Genomic DNA, 22,816 nt, shown 5'->3' with positions numbered 1-22,816 from the left:
ATGTGAGGACCATCAAAGGTACAAAACAGCTAACTGAGCATCTCTGTCTACGAGCCTCTAAACATAGTACACATATACATAGAGAGGGCCGGGTGCTGCCGTGCCCGAATATATACGCAAAAGTAGTACCAAGGGACTGAGGCTCCGGAACAACTGGAGCGCTGCCAAAATGCTGCTGGGGGAAACTCCTAGGGATCAAATCCGTCTACCTGCTGACCTGCGCGGCATGAAACGCAGCGTCCACAAGAAGAGACGTCGATGATTAATAGTACCGAGTATGCAAGGCATAGAGAAAAATAATACAACAAAGATAAAGTATGGATAACGATATCATGAAATCATAAGGCATATAGTGGGATACGGAAGTAACTCGTACATAGGAATGCCTTTCGTGCCGGATGCCGCATGCTTGTCTTTCCTTTTTAAAAAAAACATTTCTTTTCATAGGCGTAGAGAAATAGAACTTATATCACATCGTGTTATATCATGTCAAAACATAGTGTATCATGTAGTATCATAGCACCGAAACGGCGTCGGCTCGCCCACATTGCGCCGGAATACCCCGGCTCGCCCATGATCCCGCGTCCGGGCATCCCGCGTCCGGGATGATAAGCCACCGACTGGGTGGCAATAAAACATGTTTCCCTTCCCATTCCCCATGTGTCCCTTCCCCCATGTCCCCATATTCATGTGCATATTATATAAGCATGCAGGAGAGCCCAAAGAAAGTCATGTACCCATCGGAGTGACGTAAGGTCGGTAACCTCCGATTGCATTATGGAGTAATCAGGGTCGCTTTGTTTCACCTTGAAGGAACAATTATTCTAAGATGAGACTATCAACGAAGATCATTATTAAGAGATCATAGAGCATAGTGTAGCATGTCATAGTCATATTCATGGTAAGTACATATTCTTCACATGTGCGTCATAGCCATTTTCTTATACTTAACATCTTCATTGTCATCATAAAGATATCCTCGTTAGCATAGTTACAGAACTTGTCAATTGATGACGGAATAAGGATCAAAAGTTTCCATCGGGTTCTACTTCAAAATAAGTCAAATGGCACAATAAGGAAAATCCGGGACCAATGGGTCCACCTCGAGTCAAATGAGGCGGCGTATCAAATTTACGTATATTATAATTTATGGCGTCACTTATGAGGATCTTAGGGTAATCGGGTCCTATTTGTGTAAGTTCTAGATGTCTAGGAAACTTTCCAACATTTTGCGCAATTTCTAATTCAATTTTACTGAATGAATAATGGTCAATTTCGATCTCGGATTTCTAGGAAAGGAATTGTCCCCAAGGCCCGTGTTCAAGCCTACTACGTCTAATACATGCCAAAGAAAGAAAGTGAAGCCTTACATACCTCTTTTCGCTCCTTATGCTATTCCAAATTCAAGCTCCAACTTCGCCAATCTACAATTTGGTCATATTTACCAAATGTTAGTTCAAGTGTCTGAAGTAAAATCTCAAAGTGACACTTGTCTACCGAAATTTAGGCAGAGACTTCCCCCTGTAAATACACCATACCACCAAGTTCAACTTGGCCAATTTCAACCAACAACAATCCGGGAATTCAACCCGGCCAAACTATCAATCATAATGTCACAACCATACTAACAATTTCCAATTTCAATCCAAGATACATTATAACAACTCAATCAATTTACTACTTCTTTCAAAACCTTCTAACTCCAATAAAAACAATAGCAACTTAATAATTTATAGACTAACAACATCATTTTAACCCCATTATCTTCCATGCGCGCGAAACATTATTTTCATTTTACACATACTTCCAAAACAAGCCTCCAATTACTACAACTTCACTAACTCGCTAAGCTTCTATTTACCACATAAAATTCATAACACCATAACAACCAATACACCAACTAAAACATGCTCACCCTTCTTTCACAATTCAACACATATACACGGTTATACACACACCACACATCACACGGCTACAACCTCTCCAAAATCACTCAACTTCCATTATCAACATAGCATCCGTAACGATAACAACCAAACACTAGATAACATAACTAAAACATAATTCCTACACACACCTAAGCATGCACGGCCACACCCCTAAATTCTTGTTCTTCATGAATTTCACTCATTTCACACACTACAACATGCACAACATCCATATCATAAAAAATAAGAATGAATTCTTACCTTGTTCCTTGATCCTTCACTCGGCTAAGCCTCCAACTTACAAGAATATGAATTTTTCTTGTTCCAATGAACACTCCAACTTGCTAGGGACCCTTCAATTAGTAGGAAATGATTTTTAAAGAAAAATTTTCCAAGGTTCTTGTTGAATCTTCTCTTGGCCGAATGGCCTCTTGAAGTTTCTTCTTCTTTCTTTTTTTTTTTTTGCTCTCTTCTTTCTCTTGAATAAATGATGACTTCTCCCACATGTAAAGATATATATATATATATATATTTCCATAGCCATGTGAGGGGCACATGCCTTTCCCAAATTTTCTAGAGTTTTCTTTCCTTTTTCTTCTTCTTTTTCCTTTCTTTTTTTTTTCTAGAATTTTCTTCAAATTTCCACAAGATGACCAATTATTTTCTTCTTCTTTTTTTTTTCCAAAAAGAATTCTTGAATACCCGTGAAATGATCATTTTGCCCCTAGCCTTTTTCAATATTTCCATGAACCATTTGCAAATTTTCCTCTTTACCCTTACCCTTTCTCAATATTTCCATACCACCAATGTTCATAAATAATATTCAAAACCAACTTGTACATTAAAATAATTTTTGAAAATGGTCTCGCCCCTAACTTTCCACGACGACTTTGGAATTTCCAAACGTACAATATACGGGCTATAACAGTGGGCCCCACCTTAACTCATGGTTTCGAGGGCTATCATCGAGTGATCATGTTAACCGATTTACTCCATACACTCTCCAAATGTCACATATATGTTCTTATGCTCAGATAACATACTCTTCATCCATAATCCTTGTGTAACTCTGCTCTCCCTTGAGCTCATACTAAGCCGTCCACAGTCTTGATAACGCGAAATTTTCTAAGGTGTAACATCCTTCCCCCCTTAGAAATATTCGTCCTTGAATGTTAAGTTCTTAGGGATTTCTACGAAAATTTTACCAGAGTTTCCCCTGTAATTGTACCACTATCATCTTATCACAACAACGCAAAACATATGATCTCCCCACCGGGCTACAACATCAACATCCATACTAGCCCACACACGACCAAGCAATCGCTTTAAATAAAGCATTACATACCTGAGGGCTCTGTTTGCATATCCTTTGGGGGCTGAAATAGATACGGGTACCTAGACTTCATTTCTTAACCCTTTTTTTTCCACTTCTTTGCCCTCACGTACACGGTCAGAAATTGGCTAGCACCTCGCTTTTGTTTTGTCTCGAAAAGGTAGTCTTGACATGGTGTGCCTTGACCATTTATTATCCGTAAGTATCTCTCTTTTCTCTTTCCTTGTTTGCTTGCTAGTGCCCCACTACTTTTCTCGTACACGGTGCCCTTTGCGTTTATCCTCTCGGTACCTTCTCTCTCCTACTCTTTTTTAATGTACGTCGGCCTTAAATATGCATCGCACCGACTCTTATAGTTTATCGGGCATTCATCAACATCCTTGTCACTATCTCTCCTACCCCTACACTATAAGTGTTTATTCAACACGACTTTATCGCTAGTAGGCATAATGGCTGTGTTCGTTAAGATATTCCTTCCAGTTCCTTTCCAAGACCATTTCCCTCTATCCAAAGTACATATATACCTAATGATTCTTCACCATTTTCTATCCTTTACAAAGATAGTTACACTTATGGCAATTCATAATCCGAGTTCACTTGAATTTGTAACTTGCCACCTTTTTGAGCTCTTGCCACAACTGTTTCTTTAACCTACATTTTAAATTCCTTTAAATCTCCCAATACAACTCAAAGCATAGGGCTACGACAATTCTTACTCCATTACGACTCCCTTATCACTTATATGTATATCTAGCTCCACAACAAAAGCTACATGTACCATTATACCGACAGTTTTTCCGTCGTTATTCTTTATCGTATTTCCGGGTAGCCTTTTGCAATTCTAGTCGTCTAGTCATAGCTTCCTGTTGATGGTTTATATACTCCATAGCACATGCTTTCATATTTAGTATAATTAGCGATCCATGAAATATCTTCTAATATCCGGTGAACTCTTTTATTTCCATTCATAGGAGCAAGATTCAAAAATTTACCTGAACTACCAATCGTTGTTCCTTTTAACACAATTGTTATCCTTTTGGTGTAAAATTTCCTCTTGTCATCACCACCGAGTGTCCTTTAGGTTCGTCATCCTCTCTATCATCCTTTGTGAATTTGACCTCAAGACCTTTCTTGCTCTTTTCATTGCCCTTAAGACATGTTCTTTGTATTTAGGTACGGCGCGAATTTACCCAATACGAGGGATTCAAATCATGGTCTAAAAATATCGTAGTTCCTCTTGACGTAAGGTGCTCTCTTGAGTTCTCTTCCATACTCCCTCTCCGCATGTCTACCTCATGGTACCCGTATTGTCAATTCGTTTCTACTTCTTTCCATTACCTTCCCGATATGCCAATACGCCTCGAACTTTATTCCCGAGCTAGTAAATTTCTTCTTTTGGAGCTTGAGACTATCGTAACTTTTTGCAAGTCCAACCTGTTCTTCCCTCCTTATTAAGGGGACCCTTATACGCCAATAGTTCCCAAGCGTCCATTATCTCCGATAATTATGTTCCGCCCTTCATGACTTCCTTAAAACTGAAGTTCCTTCATCACATGGTCTAACGTATCTATCTTCTCGCTAGCTACACTTCTCGTATTTAACTAGAATACTCATAAGGGTATCCAATTCCGATGCTTTCTTTTCGTACTCGTCTTTCATGACTAACGCCGTCCGGACTCACAAGTTAATGGGGACGTCAAGATTCACTACGTCCTTTAGGAAGTTTTCGGTTATACCTAAATCCTTATCTCCCTTCCCGACTTTCTTACAATATCTCTAAGGTTTCTTACCCTAAGTTCTTCTACGATTTATGTCTATACCGCCGTTCTTGTCAATATTCCTATGCCTTTCCATCCACTACCAATCCTTTCGCCCATTTAGCTCACTTACTCATAATCCTTCTTAACTCTTTTACCTTTTTCAACACTTTGATCTCCCTGCCTTCCATCTACTCACCTTTCTTCTTTTTCAAATATCGCTGTATTAGGACTTCCCAATCTTAACCGGTAGTGGGAACAGCATCAGCTTACCTTGTAACGCTGGTACCATATCTTTTGTTTTGTCCCTTAAACTCCGTTACCCTGTTCGATTAATGCCTTCTCTACACTGCAACATTAGTTGCCGGGATACATATACCCACTGATATAGCCATGTATGGGATATCATGTGCATACCTATATACATACATAATGTGCATATCTATACTACGCTCACAAAATATTTCCAAACGCTATTCAACTTACCCTGGTTTATAGAGCCGATGCACCTTCTTTCTCTTCATATTTCGGTATAATTGTCCTATGTGACCTCTCCCACTCTGTGTACTCTAATTTCTCTTAGGCTACTCTAGCTTCCCATTTGGCTCTCCTGTGTCCGACTTTATAGGACTTTTAGTACACTTCCCAGGGGGTCACCCATCCTAAAATTGCTCTCACTCCAGCACGCTTAACCTTGGAACTCTGATGAAATACGATGCTTTAATACTAGTATGATAGCGTCCACCTCACCGCATGACCTTCATCACATAATCTCGGAGTAAGTTGAAGTCTAACAGATTTCGAAACGTTCTCATAACACATCTCCCTCCGAATTAGAAAGGTCTCTCTTGCTCTTCCGACTCATGAATTACTATTTTAGCCCTTTTTCAATCCTCAATATTCACTTTTCGCCTATGGATATGACTACTTCCCCTCCTAGACTTCCAGATTCCCAAAGGTGATGAACACACCTTGATCGCCGTTACTTATAAATACTTGGTTATCGGCCTTTGGATTTCTGCTCTCATTTTACCTCGTTCCTCATCCTTTCTATAACTTCCGAGTCTTTCACGTCAGCCCCGTCACTATAGTACTCGTATCCTTGGCTACACATGTCATGATCTATTACTACACTGTTATCTCTCTTTCTTCTTATTTCCTTCTTCCAATTACCCTTTCTTTTCTTACACTCGCTATCATTTCCGTTATTATATAACCCTTATTCCAAACTTCCCTTACAGAACTTGATAAGCCTTCCTTATTCGTTCTATAGCTCGCTTTTCCATTTCACACTTGCTTTTATATCCTAGCTACATAGATCACATCATAGCTTTGGCCACCTTCTCACTCGGCTTTACTTATTTTAATAACAATCCCCATTATATTCACATTATATCTTATTCGTAATCAATCCCATAATATAACACTTCTTAACCCTTTACCCTTTCTGGTCCACTTTATCCTTAATGTCTCACAAGCTGTCTTATCAATACATTCGTATCCATCACAATTCTTTTCCTCTGTACTCTTGTCTTAATCATACTATTACTTCCGATTCTGCAATTAATTTTTTTTTTGAGGCATCCGTACTCGGAACTTAGTCAAATCTTATCATTACTATTGGCACGACCTTTCAAGCCATATCACAAACCTATATCTCATTCTCTCTTCATTTGTAGGAAAATTTTGGCAGAGTTTCCTCTGTAATTGTTACTATCTCAAAACCTGCACGCAGGAAATACCAACAATGCCTCACAGGGCCAGCATATGTATATATATATATATATATATATCATAACATATCACAGCCACGCAGGGCTCCCAACATCAACAACAGTACAAAAAATGATGAACCTACCTCGTATGCCTAACTCAAACTGCACCTGTTACACTTTCTTGTTTACTTTCTCTTTTAATCTTCAGCTTGTATTTCAATCGTACTTCAATATCTTACCCGACATATATCTTTCATACCTTTGCTTACCCGCATGCTCGTAACTTCCAATATCGCTAGTCACTTTCTTCGTCGATGCCATTCTTAACGCTGAAATCAAAGGTTAGTATAAGGAATCTCATTCCCTATGACTTGGCTCTACGGCACGATCTCGGATGTGAAAGAAGAGTAACCACCCTAGATGCCCCGTAGCCTCCCCGTTTATAAATGTGACGCGCTTCACACCATAAACACTACTCTAACTGACACGACTTTACGAACACAACCCCTAGGACGAACCAAGCTACGATACCAATTTGTCACACCCCTACTTGATGGGGCATGATGGGCACCCGACCCTTACTTAGGGCCGAGCGAACCCGCTGATCCTCGTGATACTCATAATCTTACTGGACTCTTAAATCATGAAATGAAGGCATAATGTAAGCTTTTCAAAAAAATATGCTTTTTGTCCTTCTCAAATAAAGTAAAATCTGTAACATAATGCATAATGATACATCGGCTTACAGAGCCGCTTACAAGACTGACATGTTATATACGTGACTTTGTCTGCAAAGTCTCTAACATAAACCAAGATACCATAACATAGATACTCTGACTCGACGAACTCCGGAAGAAAATGGAGCTCGCCAATCCACTGGAACATCTTCTACTCATCCGATACACTCGCGTGGCATGAAACGCGGCCCCCCCGAAGAAAGGGGGGTCGCACGGAATATGTCTTGAGCATGTAAAAGATGAAATACGAAGAACAGGATCATACTGAAATAAGGAGTATATAAAATCATATGGCTTGCCTCTGAAACATAAATAAATAATCATCATGTACACATGTATGTATAACGTGTCCCGGCCCTCTAGTGAGGGACTCGGTAAATAAAGTCATCATATACATGTACATATAACGTGTCCCGCCTACAGGCGAGGGACGCGGTGAATGAAGTCATCATATGCCATCCTGGCCGCCTCCCCCATATCATCATATCATCATATACATATAACGTGCCCCGGCCCTCTAGTGAGAGACGCGGTGAATAATGCAGTGGAGTTGCACGAATACATGCCCTGGCCCGGGACTCAGTGAAAGAAGTAATAACAGCTCGCACGAGCAGAGTAGTGAGAAACCATATGCATATAAAATCATCTTTTGAGACTCGATGGATAAGTAGACAGTTCAACGCTCGAGTATCAAACGATAGTCATGTTAAATCCGTTCCAAATGCAATTAGGACTACGTTAAAGAGAGTCTTAGGGATCGTAGACATGTATCAAACAAATCCGAGCCCGCTCATGAAAGTTACGGCATTAATCATTATAGAATCCTCTACGAACGTATCGAAGCGATCCGAGCCCGTCTATGAAAGTTACGGACTTTATTCGACATAGAATCCTTTAGGAACAAAAACTCTTTATGCAACATTTACTATCCAATCATACAAAAGACACAAGGACCATAGCTCGACTATATTAGGAATGCTACCATCAAGAAGTGAATAAGAATCGTAGACATGCTTGGATCGTAAGAATAGAGTTACCCTAAGGCTCGTATCATATCATATCTTACTTACCTCTAAGACATGCCAAAAGAAAGAAAGGATAGGCTTTACATACCGTTCCACCTCTTATTAGCTACGCTTATTCGTCCAAGCTTGTAATCCTTCACTTAAAAGATTCACACTAACGTTAGACTCTTTATTGCACACTTGTTCCAAGTTTCAAATCAAACTACTCTATATTCTGCGAAAATCGGAAGATCTCCCCCCGTTTATATGCCTAGCCTAAAATTACAATTCAGCAACCAATCAACAACAACAATAATACCAACATCAACAACACTATTATTCATACCAACATATTCCATAAACATCCCACACGACGTTTTTCAACATACAACAACAATATGCACTTTCTTCCATCCCAATCAAGGGGTATAATCTCATCAACACGCCAACTATGTTAGATACCATTTTTATATGCGTAAATCAGGCCATCCAAATGGCCACAACATGTCCAAAATAGCCCATAAACATAACAACTACAATACAACACTCTATGACCTTTTCTCCATGACTAGTTTCATTTTTAAGGCTTGCTAGCCCTTCAAATAAACTCAACATAAAAGATGGGATAAATAACATACCTTATACTTGAAAAAAAACTCAGCCACATCAATCTTTTCCAATACCAAGCTTAAGTAGAAGCAAGAACAATCGCCTTTCACGGACTAGTTTGGCGTAATCTTGTCAAATTCTTGATTAATCGGACTATAATATTTGGGAGATGTTTTTAGAGGCTTCTAGGACTCTTTGGAATGTTAATATGCTGAAAAAAATGGGCTGATGGGGTATTTATATCCCCCCTAGGTCGGTTCCACCGACTTATTCGTGTGGGGCCTGCGCTTAATCATTTGCTGACTTGGGGTCTTGCTCTTAAAATGGCCATAACTCTTGATTCCAACATTGTGTGAGGGCCCATGACCTATGGTTGGAAATATCTTTCAATTATCTACAACTTTTATTCTTGGTGTTTTTTCAAATTCCAAACTTATAATACCGTTTTTGCCCCTCCAAGTCAGATCATCCGAAAACGTTTCCTTAAACAGTCCTTTTGGAGGGCTTATGTCCATATTTGGCTTATGGGTCCTTTTTAGGACTTTCTCAACTTTCCATGTACTACTTGTATCACTTATAATATATCCTTTACAAAATCCCGACATGTGGGCCCCACCGTAACTCATGGTTTCGAGGGCTATCATCGAGTGATCATGTTAACCGATTTACTCCATACACTATCCAAATGTCACATATATGTTCTTATGCTCAGATAACATACTCTTCATCCATAATCCTTGTGTAACTCTCGCTCTCCCCGAGCTCATACTAAGCGTCCACGGCCTTGATAACGCGAAATTTTCCAAGGTGTAACACCTTCGCAAACGCGACCCAAGGCCGCAAACGCGAAGGGCAAATTTAAGTCGGTTCCACCGACTTCAACACGCTATATAAGGGTTAAAACCCTCATTTTTCTCCATAATAATTTTCCAAAACACTTGGCAAACATATGAGGGCATATATACATTACAAAGTGTGGATTTTGACAGATTTCAAGTGATGAAGTATTAATTGAGGTCCGAGTAACGTGCAGTTGCGATTATAGTTTTGTCTTGCGACAGAGTTGGCTCGGATTCAACACAAATATTAAAGGTCTTGCTATTCTAGTATGTATAAGGTATGAATCTCTCTTTATTAACGTTGATTTAGGAATATTTATGAGAATAAGAGTTATAGTTATTGTGTTGGTATTGTTGGCTTATGGATTGAGGTTTGAAGAATGTTTTGGATGAAATTGTACATATTTATCTTGTTGAATCTTGATGATATTGTTGTTGATATGGTTGGTATTGTTTGGGAGTTTTTTTGGTATTTGGAGAAAGTAGATAATATAGGGGAGATGCTGCCCAAATTTTCGTAACCCAAATTAGTCTTCGATAACTAGTACATATAAGTTGATCGGAAATATGATGAAAGAATTATTAAGATGTATTTCTCGCTATACTGGTTCGGGTGAAGGGCGAGCATTGGAGTAAAGGATCCTTTAAGTGGTGGCTTGACGAATAAGATATGTAAGGTGTTCGTTTCTCTCTTTCTTTGGCACGACTCCAACTAGAATATGAACATGAGCGTTCCATAACAAATTCACTCCACTCCCATGCTTTGTATTTCCAATCTTAATGTCTTAATTATTTGATTGATTCTAGAAATGTTATCATGTCTATCGTCATTAAGTTACTTCTTTGATGTGACACAAATTTCATTAATTGTTCGGAGGTTACCGACCTTATGTCACTACGAAGGGCCGCTGTTACTTCATTAACTCCTCATGCATTATATATATATGTATGCATTATTTTACTATAGCGAGCTACACTATAGTCGTCCGGGTATGGCACCTATTGTGCAACCACTGATCAGTTGGTACGTTACACACTGAGTCCCGAAAGGGCCCTGTACGCTACACACTGAGTCCCGAAAGGGCCGGGTACGTTATACACCGAAACCTGATAAGGCCGGGTACGTTATAATGATGATACTATTTATATATATCTATATATATATATATATATATATATATATATATATATATATATATATATATATATATATATATATATATATATATATGTATGTATGTATATACTTGCATATGATTTCTAAACTCATGCATTGTATATTGTACGTTCACGGATGGCTCGGGTTACTTCTATCCTCCTTATAATTAAATCTTACTCATGTTATATATATATATATATATATATATATATATATATATATATATATATATATATATATATATATGTATGTATGTATGTATATACTTGCATATGACTTCTAAACTCATGTATTGTATATTGTACGTTCTAGGGTGGCTCAAGTTATTTTTATCCTCTTTATAATTCTGTCTTACTCATGTTATTGATTCCTACCTTACATACTCAGTACTTTTATCCGTACTGATATCCTATTGCATGGGACACTACATTTCGTGCTGCAGGTTCTGACAGGATTATTGAGGAGTAACCACAGTAGGATTTTCCAGCTTCAGCAGTGTCAGCAAGTGCCACTACTTCGGACTTGCTATCTTTGGGTACTTTATTCTAATGTAATATATGTTCACATGCACATTATTAGAGGCTCATAGACATAATGGGGTATATAGATACCATGTAGGGTCATGTTGGCTTTGTTTTGGTCTGTGCTATTTCCTTATTAGCCTTGTCAACTTTATGATACTCGTGATGTTGTAGCGACCTTGTTGGTTCGCATATGTACATTTATGTTAGATTATCGAATATTTATATGTTGGGCCTTTTCTGCATGCAGGTGTACGCTAAGTTATAGTATATGGTATTTAAGGTAACCGTTAAGTCAGGTGGTTCCCGGCCTATGAGTAGGAGCCCGTCATACTCCTCGTTGGTGGTGTATCAGGTTCCCCATACACGTACGTAAGTTTTTTGATCTCAATAGGATTTGAAGGTGGGGTGGAAGATTACGCTTAAGTGTTTCAAGATATGAAGGTTTGTTTGGCGGTGGTGGTGGTGGTGGACTATCTCCTCCAGGTACTATAAGTTATCCATGAACATAGGTTTGTTTTTGCTTCTCATTAGGGTTTGAAGGTGTAGTAGATGTCCCTGGTTTGAGTGTTTCAGTGTTTAAAGGGTTGTTTTGTGGTAATGGTGGTGGCTCGCATCCTGGTAAAGGTGGCCAGCCTTTGCTGGCCTCCGCCATGGCCGGCGCCGGTGAGAATTAGGGTTAAAAATAGGGTTATGGTTAGGGTTTTAGAGAGAGAGTTTTATAAAATTTCTCTATATATATTTTCCTTGCTATTTTTCTCAACTTTCAAACTCTTGCCCCAAAAAAAGAACTTTTTTTGTACAAAGGCTGGGGTTCTATATATAGAACCCTATATATAGAACCCCAAAGTTCAAACGAAACCCAGTAACAGCTGATGTGGGACAAAATCTTCTTTCTCACAATCTAACCAAATAGCCGACAAATCAGTGACCCATATCTGAAATGAGCCAATATACGGTCAGATCTGACCCTCTTGGGTCGATCTGTCCCAATGAGCATAGACCAATAACAAACTTAAAAGCAAAAGATAAAGGCGATTTTGACTATAAAATTGAAAAACAAAGTAAAAAAAAGATTTATTACCACATTTGAACAAGAGCAGTCGTGGAACCAAGCGTATAGTGCGATATTTCATCATAAAGGGCATACAGAGGTTGTGCATGTCAGCACACGCCTGTAAAAATGCCATTTTTTAGCATGAGAGAGGCGAGAAACATATAGCGGCTACCCTAGGGTTTACACGAGAAGGGTAAGAAGAGAGAGAAAAGCGGGGTGGAGGGGAGGGGGGAGGGAAATAAGAAGATTAAAAATGAGGGTTTGGGGGGGGGGGGGGGGATATACGATTGACAAGGGAAAGATTGGACCCAGTCACTTTGCCGTCTTGGGGCCGGACTCGTCCAAATCCGAATAAAAGTTGAAAGCGCCTTGATGTATATACCAAGTGTATACATATATATTTCATATATATGTGTATACTTTGGTGTATACATAGGGTATATCTAATTCCCAAAACAAATAATTTAGTAATTAAAATTGGAGGAAATTTTAATTAAGGGGAGAATTAGGCCGTAATTATTTTAAAATAATTTTAAAGTCGATCAAATTATAAAAATTGCCTTAATTAATTATCCTAGCATAATTATTTTAATTATGGCCCTTTTAATCAATTTTTTTTTTCTTCAAATTAAATTTATCTTTTTTAATCAAACGTTAATAGGCTGATTTTACAAAACAATTCTAATTTCTTTGAATTATGGACTAACTAAATTAATTATACCACGGAAAAAATATAAAAAGCTCAATTTTTCAATCACCTAATTAATTAAGTAATTAACCTAATTTAAAAATTTAAGGCCAATTATGCTAATTTTATAAAAATCAGAATTTAAAAAGGTTAGATAGTTAATTACTTAAATCATGTGAATTATTCAAATCTTCAAAGATAAAATAAAAGGAAAGGAGCGTTTGCAAAATAATCTCAAATAATAAAATAAGGACCCTTCCTCAATTTCCCCCCTTTAAAAAAAAAAAAAAAATAAACAAAATATCGTAAAACTGCGCATTAATTTCTAAACAAAATTATGGTGCCTGAACATCCCTCTTTTTTTTTTTTTTTTTTTTTTGGTTAATTAAAGGAAAAGGAATATTGATGCTGGACAATTTATAAAGAATCACTAGCTTTTAAAAATGCTCAACTCATTATTTATTATCTGGGGATCCTGAGTGACTGAAATAAATTACGGGAGGTCAAAAATTAGGTGTCAACAACAACAACAGGATAGACGGCCTCACAAATTACTGTCCGAACCTTGGTTACATGTCCAAAGGGGTGTGGGCCCATTTCTTTGCAGATTTGACTGAAGATAGTATCCAGTGAATGTTCCCTGACTTCATTTCTAAGAGCATAGTGGTTTGGGGCAAAAATTGTCCATTTGTGCCATTAGTCGGGTTCGAGGAATCCGTCCTTATTATCCATCTCGGGTTTTGCGGCAATTTGGTAGAACGCAAGTAATACCCCAGACGAGGAACCCCGAATAATTTATTATCGAGCATACCGAACAGAAAATTAAGAATACTGGTAAAAATCCACAGAGAGTGGAATGGTCGTGTGAGTTGGGTTCCGAATACTTTAGCTCGGGATAGGTTCGAAGAAGGGTGTGACCCCGGGTATTATGAGTGGTTACAAGGACACTTGGCCCATACATCTGTCCCAGGGCCTACACTTCATCACGATTGGAAGAAACAGACCCAGTGATAGTCATAATGGAGATGGATCAAGCACGACTTCGGATTCAGACTAACCTTCAAAGGGTCAAGAAAGCTTAAGATGAACCAAGCCTCGACATTAGCCACTGGAGGAGGACCCTGCTAATTTATTGCTTTATTAGAAGCCCCATATTGGGTTCATCATCTTTGTTATCCCTTCGGGGAAGATATTTTTATTATTATTTATTAATTAATGATGATTTTCGAGGCAATGGTTAATCTTCACAAACGACACTTGCATGTTTCAAACGATTGAGAAAGCCTAGATCAAAGAGGCCTTAGGAACATGAGTAGTATAAATATCTGCAAATTACACGATTGCTTGCTACGTGCTTTACATGCTTACTTGCTATATGTGTTGTCATATATTAAAGCTTGAGTACAATTGGTCCGATGACTAAACTACATACCCAAGAGAAAAACCATGAGACTTAGAACGTACCCAAATTTATCTCCACTAAAGGTTGACTTACAATGGCAAATCAAGGAGAGCAGGAAGCGCAGACCTTAGGAGAGACAGCTGAAATGCTGCGGGATAAGGTGCTACAAATAGAAAAGCATCTCCAAGAAATAGGAAAGAAAATTAAGGAGGTAGATAGGTTACTGGATATGATTGGGAATCCGCCAGAAGGCATACCCTAAGAGCAGTACTATGGGAATGCCCCGGAAGAAGTGAGAGAATTGGTGCTGAATTATATACCCATAGAGAGAAGGCCTGTGACACCAAGAGAAGGGACTCTAGAAAGAGTGAATGAAGATCGAGGAGCTATGTTGGACCCGTGGGTTATGGAATCAGACCCATAAGAAGAGTCGGAGCCTTAACAGGAAGCCTTCGAACCCATTGAGGAGAAAGAGCCAGAAGGGGAAGAAGAAGAGCCTCAAGATATAGTAGAAGAAGAATTGGAGCCTACCGAAATAGACTTCGAGAAAGAAGGGGAACCATTTGAGATGTTTCTCGAATTTCAAGTATAGAATGATGTGAATAATGTATCTGACTATTATACCCCCAACCAACGAGAGATCTGAATATACACCCTCACCCGTGCTAGTCCCTGCAACCTCTACTATGGCATCAGAGAATTTTGGGAGAGCAGGCCCTTCCGAACCTGCTTGGTGGGGCATAGCCTTCAAAGCCTATTCCTCCCTATTCAGACTGGCCCCACGGCCAGTCACCTATAAGGATGTATTCGAAAAGATGATCGCCGCGGGAGTGTCTTGCACTACTAGGGGCCAGGTTGCCACCGCCCGAGTTAGTGTATCCCTACAAAAGGTGCCCATTTTGTCGTAATCAGGCGAATCATACCTTGAATGAGTGCCTGGGATTAAGGAAGAGAATTTGCAGCTTGATCGATGATAAGATCATCGGGACTTTATGGGGACCACACACCCTACTAGTTCATGACCTTATTATCCCCGGAGAAGGGATCCCTTTATATTCCTCTTGGTGGGGGAAGATTCACTTGAGCACGAGTTGTCCAATCTGGAAAAGTCGAGTTCTGACCCGCTTGTTTAAGGCTCTAGACATCCTTTGTCTGTACAACTGTCCGTGGCATACCGCCGCTATTCTCTTTTCTCTATCATGGCCAATCGCACATAACGATTTCTAACCCATTCTGCATCTTTTAGCTCTGCCTCTTAGATGATCCTGAGTGAAGGGATTTCCACTTCTGTGGGTATGATCGCTTCTGTACCGTAAATGAGGAGGTATGGGCTTGCCCTGGTGGAAGTTTTGGTTGTTGTTTTGTACCATAACAAAGCATAAGGCAGTTGCTAGTGCCAATTTTTGTAGTTGTCGACCATCTTCCTCAAAATCCTTTTGATGTTCTTGTTGGCAGCCTCTACGGCTCCATTCATCTGTGGCCGATAGGCGGTAGAGTTCCTGTGAGTGATTTTGAATTGTTCACTGATGTCTTTTATCAAATGGTCGTTCATATTGGCACCATTGTACATGATGACAGATTCCGGCACACCGAAATGACATATCAGATTGTTGTTGACGAAGTCATCCATGACTTTCTTGGTCACTGATTTGTGGGAAGTTGCTTTTACCTATTTGGTGAAGTAGTCTATGACGACTAAGATGAAGTGATCCCCGTTGGAGACCGGAGGCTCAACGGGTGCTATAACATCCATTCCCCACGCCACGAAAGGCCAAGGAGAACTCATTGCATGTAATTCTGTGGGTGGAACCTTGATCAGATCCCCATGTATCTGACACTGATGGCACTTTTGCATGAATTTACAGGAGTCATGTTCCATGGTCATCCAGTAATATCTTGTCCTCAGGATTTTCTTAGTGAGGACAAATCCATTCATGTGGGGTCCGCATGTCCTCGCGTGCACTTCTTTAAGTAATTTTGTGGCCTCTTCGGCATCCACGCATCTGAGCAACCGGAGTTCAGGGGTCCTTTTGTACAGTACTTCCTTGTTCAAGAAGAAACCATTGGCCAATCTCCTGATGATTTTCTTTTGATTTGCCGAACTCTCTAGAGGATATTCCCCTTTTTCCAGGTAGGCCTTGATGTCGACGTACCATGGTTGGCCATCTAGCTTAGCCTCTACATAGGCACAGTGAGCCTGCTCTTCCCTCAGTGTGATCTCTAACAGATTAATGCGGGCGCTCTCAGGATGTTGGATCATAGACGCTATCGTGGCCAATGTGTCTGCGAACTCATTCTGGGCCCTTGGAGTATGCCTGAAGTCAATACTCTTGAATCTTCCACACAATCTTTGTGACATATTCACATATGGGAGTATTTTAACATTTTTGGTTGCCCAATTTCCTTTCATTTGATTGATGAGAAAATCGGAGTCCCTGATTACCAATAATTCTTGTATGTTCTTGTCCAGTGCCATCCTGAGGCCTAGGATACATGCTTCGTATTCCGCCATATTGTTGGTCCATCTAAAGTCGATCTTTACGGCCATCGGATAGTGTTGACCTGTTTTCGATATCAACACTGCTCCGATGCCTGATCCTTGGTAATTGACTTTTCCATCGAAGAACAGTCTCCAGCCCGAATATGGTTCCGCCATCTCTTCTTCCATGGCCATCACTTTCTCGCCCGGGAAGAAAGTCTATAATGGTTCCAGTTCTTCATCCACAGGACTTTCTGCCAGCAGGTCCGCCAGGGCTTGTCCTTTGATTGCCTTTTGCGCCATGTACACGATGTTGAATTCGCTCAGTAGCATTTTCCATTAAGCCAATTTTCCTATGGGCATTAGTTGCGGGAAAATGTATCTTAGCGGATCCATTCGGGAGATGAGGTGAGTGGTAAACACTGATAGGTAGTGCCTCAATTTTTGGGCAATTCAGGTTAAAGCACAACATTCAGGTTAAAGCATAACAGGTCTTCTCTACAAGCGTATACTGCACTTCGCAAGAGGTAAACTTCTTACTCAAATAGTAGATGGCATGTTCCTTTTTTCCCTCTTCATCATGCTGGGCGAGCATGCACTTGAAAGCTTTCTCTGATACCGACAGGTATGGTAACAGAGGACTCCCTGGCATAGGTGGCACCAAGACGGGAGGATTGGAAAGGTATCTCTTAATCCTGTCGAATGCCTCTTGGAACTCCTCTATCCAATTTGTGGTAGCGTCTTTCTTGAGCAACTTGAGGATTGGCTCTATAATCACAGTTGACTGGGTTATGAATCGTCCGATGTAGTTCAACCTTCCCAAGAAGCTCACGACTTCTTTCTTGGTTTTGGGAGGTGGTAACTCTTGAATTGCCTTAATCTTGGTAGGTTCGAGTTTAATGTCCCTACGGCTGACTATGAATCCCAGCAATTTACCCGCAGGCACTCCAAACGCGCACTTTGCGGGGTTCAACTTTAAATTGAACTTGCGAAGTCTATCGAAGAACTTACGCAAATGCAAAGTATGCTCCGAACTTTCCCTTGATATTATGATGACATCATCCACATAGACCTCAATCTCTCGATGCACTATATCATGGAATAGGGTAGTCATAGCCCTCATGTACATGGCGCCGGTGTTTTTGAGACCGAACGGCATTACCCTGTAGTGGTAGACCCCCCATGGGGTGATGAAGACTGTCTTTTTAGCATCTTCTTCGCTCATGAGTACCTGGTGGTATCCAACGAAACAATCCACGAATGACTGCAGCTTATGATTGGTGCAGTTGTCTATCAGAATGTGAATGTTTGGAAGTGGGAAGTTTTCTTTTGGACTGGCCCGATTGAGATCTCGGTAATCCACACAAATTTGAATCTTCCCATCCTTTTTAGGTACTGGCAGTATGTTGGCAACCCAAGTGTGGTAGGATGTCACTTCCACTATTCCGGACTCGATTTGTTTCTTCACATCATCCTTTATCCTGATACTCAGGTCAGGCTTAAATGTTCGGGTCTTTTGCTTAACTGGCGCGAAGCCTTCCTTAATAGGCAATATGTGAGCTACGATTTCAGTGCTCAAACCTGGCATATCTGCGTATGACCAGGCGAAGACATCCACATATTCCCTTAATAGAGGTACGAGCTCTTCTTTCTGTGAAGCTTCCAAATGGGCACTGATTCGCGTCTCCTTGACATCCTCTTCATCACTGAGGTTGATTACCTCAGTTTCATCCATATTTGGTTTTTTTCTTTTCTTCAAGTTCTTCCAATTCTTCTACTAGTCCCTCTGGCATCATTGTTTATTCATCGTACTCCTCATATTCTTGTTGTTTGTTTTCCTCGGTCATTTCATGACACGTCATGACATTTTCGGTTGTTTTATTATGGTTACTACTAAAAAGGCGAGGCAGAGTAAAGTTAGATTTATTACTACCTGTTATGCGTATTTAGTTAGAAAAACCTTCATTATCATTATTATCTGATAAAGAAGCAGTTTCGTGTAAATCAAGGCTTTTCATTAATTCAAAAAAAACTGGCTACAACTGTGGTCCTGGTTCGGAACAACGTCAGGCCATTTCCATTTTTTAAACATTACGAAGTAATTTAGAAAAAAGGTGACCCTTAGAGCCTCAGCCGATGTCACCGCTTTTAGCGAAAAGGTTTTAAGGAAAATATATCTCTCTACCGAAGAGCCAAGAGGGGGGTGGACGTCCAATTGTTCAGGCACTCCGCTAGCCTCAGGCTACGTACGCTGGGTGTCTCCTGGTTTTCTTCAATGACCGCATAGAATCCCTCTACTTGGAATAACCACGTGAGACTCCTATCCACTTTTTCTTCATCCAGCGTCGACATCTTTCGAGGGAATGACTGGTACAGACCCGAAATTGGACGAGGCAAGTTTCGTGTTTTGGGCTCTCTTTTTATTTCCCTTATGAGCTCGTCTTCGCTAGGAGTATACCCAGACCGAAGTGGTAGTTTTCTTTTGGGATTGGGACAGGCTCTGCTATCCCTCCGAGGTCTCTTCCTAGACCTTTGCCTGTTTCAAAGCCGTTCTTCAGCATGGTGGAGGCAATCATTCTGTAAACTGCTAGCATGGGCCTACTGTCACGACCCAACCCCGTAGGCCGTGACTAGTGCCCGAGCTGGACACTCGTACACACCCATTAACCAGAATCGGCATACAAATAGCTTATACATATACAAAGGGCAGGCGTCGTCTCAAACTGTCGTATATAAGCATATATATCGCACAGAAGCCGGCAAGGCTGTCATAAAACACAGCATCTCAAAACATATATATATACGCGAGCCGATAAGGCTGCCACGGGGAATGGGACAGCCCAAAACATAAATCGTACGAACCCAACCGAACGAATATTCACAACCCACATATATGTCTCTGACCTGTAAGAGTAACAACAGAATCATATGACGGGACAGGGCCCCGCCGTACCCCTGAATTGTTACATCCCGTATTTTGTACGTCGGGATATTCCGAGTTAAGTGTGGAAAGTTAAGAACAAGGCTATTTTCCGATTTTATTTTAATGCACAAGTTGCTTATGAATTTTATTGGTATAGAATATTAAGGGAAATTAGGGGCTAGAAGTTGAAATAAAAATTTCATGAAAAGGCCAAAGTGGCCGTGTGTTAAGGTGGGACCCACATGTTGGAATTTTATAAAGGACATATGAAGAGATATATGGGTGTTACATGTGAAGTTGAGCAAGTCCTAAAAAGGACCCATAAGCTAAAAATGAGTGGAAGCCCTCCAAAAAGGGCGATTTAAGAAAACGTCTTCGGGTGATCTGACTTCGAGGGGCCAAAACGGTATTATGAGTTTAGAATTTAGGAAAACTCCCAGAATGAAAGTTGTATATAATTGAAATAGATTTCCAACCATAGGTGGTGGGTTCATAGGAGACATCGGGATAGGGAGATATGGACGTTTTAAGATAGAAAGGTCAGTGGGCCAGGCCCAACCCGAGCCCAACCGGGTCAGGCCCATTACCCACACCTTTTTAAATGAAATATCAGCATTTTCTCCTCATTTTTCATACCAAAACACCCAGAAAAATCTGGAGAAAAAGTGAGAGGAGAGCCTAGAGAGGAAAACTAATTTTGACCAAAATCCGCGCCCCGAATTCCGAAGCTCATGAAGAAAAAAGTGTCGTACGTCGCGTTGCCTTCAATTTGAGCTAAAAATCAACCAAGAAGAAGAGGGTGGACGTGGTGGATGCATACTTAAGGTAAGATTAAGGTTCCTTTTCATTGTTAACAAGTTTATTCGGTGTTTTAACGGATTAGAACGGAGGGAATAGTGTGTAGAAATGGATGAAATTCATGAAACTTTGTATGTTGATGTTGAGCCGTGAGTATGGGCTGTTTTGTGACAAGGAATGACCTAAATTTTATTTAGTATTTTTGGTTGTTGTGTTGTGGATTCTATGATGTAAATAATGGTTTAACGACTCAAATGGAAGTTATAATCGTGTGCGGGCTGTTTTGCTAGCTAATGTGAATCAAATATGCTTTCTTGTATTTATGGCAATAATGATGTTAAATGTGTGGATTGTTGATGAATATGGAAGAACGAAATGTATTGTTGTTGTCTTATTGAGATTTTGGAGGTTTCGGGTGAAGTAGGGCATTAATTGGGTTATTTGGAATATTGTGCGGATTGTTGGAAATGTTCTTGAATCGTGTTTGAAAGGTTTTGGATTGTTATTTGAATATGCGATCGTTGATATTAGTTTGGATATATGAAGTTGAATTGAATATATATGAACGTCGTCAAATTATGTAGAAATGAGTTATTAATGTTAGAATGCGTTTGGAATTGCGTATTGATATTGTTGATGTGGTTGTTGGTATTGTTGTTGGATATTTAGCCGAGTTGAATTCTCGGGGTTGATGAATTTATAGGGGAGATGCTGCCAAAATTTCTGTAGGAAAAGTAATGGATTGGAATTGGATTCTTCGATGTTTATGACTAATATTCGATATCTATTGACGTTGTGTAGATCGTGAGAAGTCGAGACGTAAGTTCGGATTAGCTTAGGAAGCGGCTAAGGTATGTAAGGCTTACCTTTTCCTTCTTTGGCATGTCTTAGACGTATGTAAGATATGACATGATTTATGCTTCGGGGTAACTCCACTCTTACGTTCCGAGTATGTATATGATTCTTATTTGCTTCATGATATGATATTTCTCATAGGGTCCTTAAGCCCTATGTATACTTGGATTTCAAACATTGCATAAAGAATTTCGTTTTCAAAAGATTCTATGTCTAAAAACGTCCGTCACTTTCGCAAACAAAACCGGATTGCTTTGAAACGCTCACAAATGATTCTATAGTGTGTAATGACTTTAACTTTCATGTGCGGGCCGAGTTGGTTTGACGTATGTCTGTGGGGCCCGAGATTTACTTTGGTATAGCCCTAACGACTTGTTTTTAAAAGAACTTACCATGATTTCCGATTTGACTCTCGAGCGCCGAGTACTTACTTCATTGAGTCTATGATGTTGATTTGTGTGCATATGGTTTCTCACTACTCTGCTCGTGCATGCCTCAATGCATCTTTCACCGAGTCCCGGGCCGGGTACGTATTCGTGCAACTCCCCGCATTGTTCACCGAGTCCCTCACTAGAGGGCCGAGTACGCTATATATATATATATATATATGTATGATGCTATGATGATATGATGATGTGATGAGATGGGGATGGCGGCCAGGATGGCATACCGAGTCCCTTGCTAGCGGGGCCGGGACACGCTATTCACCGAGTCCCTCACTGTAGGGCCGGGTACGGTATGTATATATATATATCTGTACGCATACATGATTATGATATGATTTTACTCACCGAGTCCCTCACTAGAGGGCCGGGTACGTATATATGTACGATGATATGACGATATGATTATGATAAGATTTTACTTACTGATATATGCATATGCATGACAAATGTTTTCAAAAGTCAAGTCTTATGATTTTAAATACTCTTTACTTCAGTGTGATCCCGCTTACTACATTTCATGCTTTACATACTCAATACATATTCCGACCCCATTTCTTCGGGGTCGC

At 40.0% G+C, this 22,816-nt stretch overlaps 1 protein-coding gene across 1 annotated transcript; it reads right to left on the bottom strand.

Moving 5' to 3' along the window:
- Positions 1-16,418: 16,418 nt before the first annotated feature.
- Positions 16,419-17,423, bottom strand: LOC132047457 (uncharacterized). The gene has a single exon (XM_059438497.1). The coding sequence runs from the start codon at positions 17,421-17,423 to the stop codon at positions 16,419-16,421; it is 1,005 nt and encodes a 334-aa protein (XP_059294480.1).
- Positions 17,424-22,816: the final 5,393 nt, after the last annotated feature.

The sequence above is a fragment of the Lycium ferocissimum genome, chromosome 2 (assembly GCF_029784015.1).
Source record: "Lycium ferocissimum isolate CSIRO_LF1 chromosome 2, AGI_CSIRO_Lferr_CH_V1, whole genome shotgun sequence".
Classification (NCBI taxonomy): domain Eukaryota; kingdom Viridiplantae; phylum Streptophyta; class Magnoliopsida; order Solanales; family Solanaceae; genus Lycium; species Lycium ferocissimum.
The sequence above is the reverse complement of the archived record's forward strand: the minus strand, read 5'-3'. Positions and strand labels throughout refer to the sequence as shown.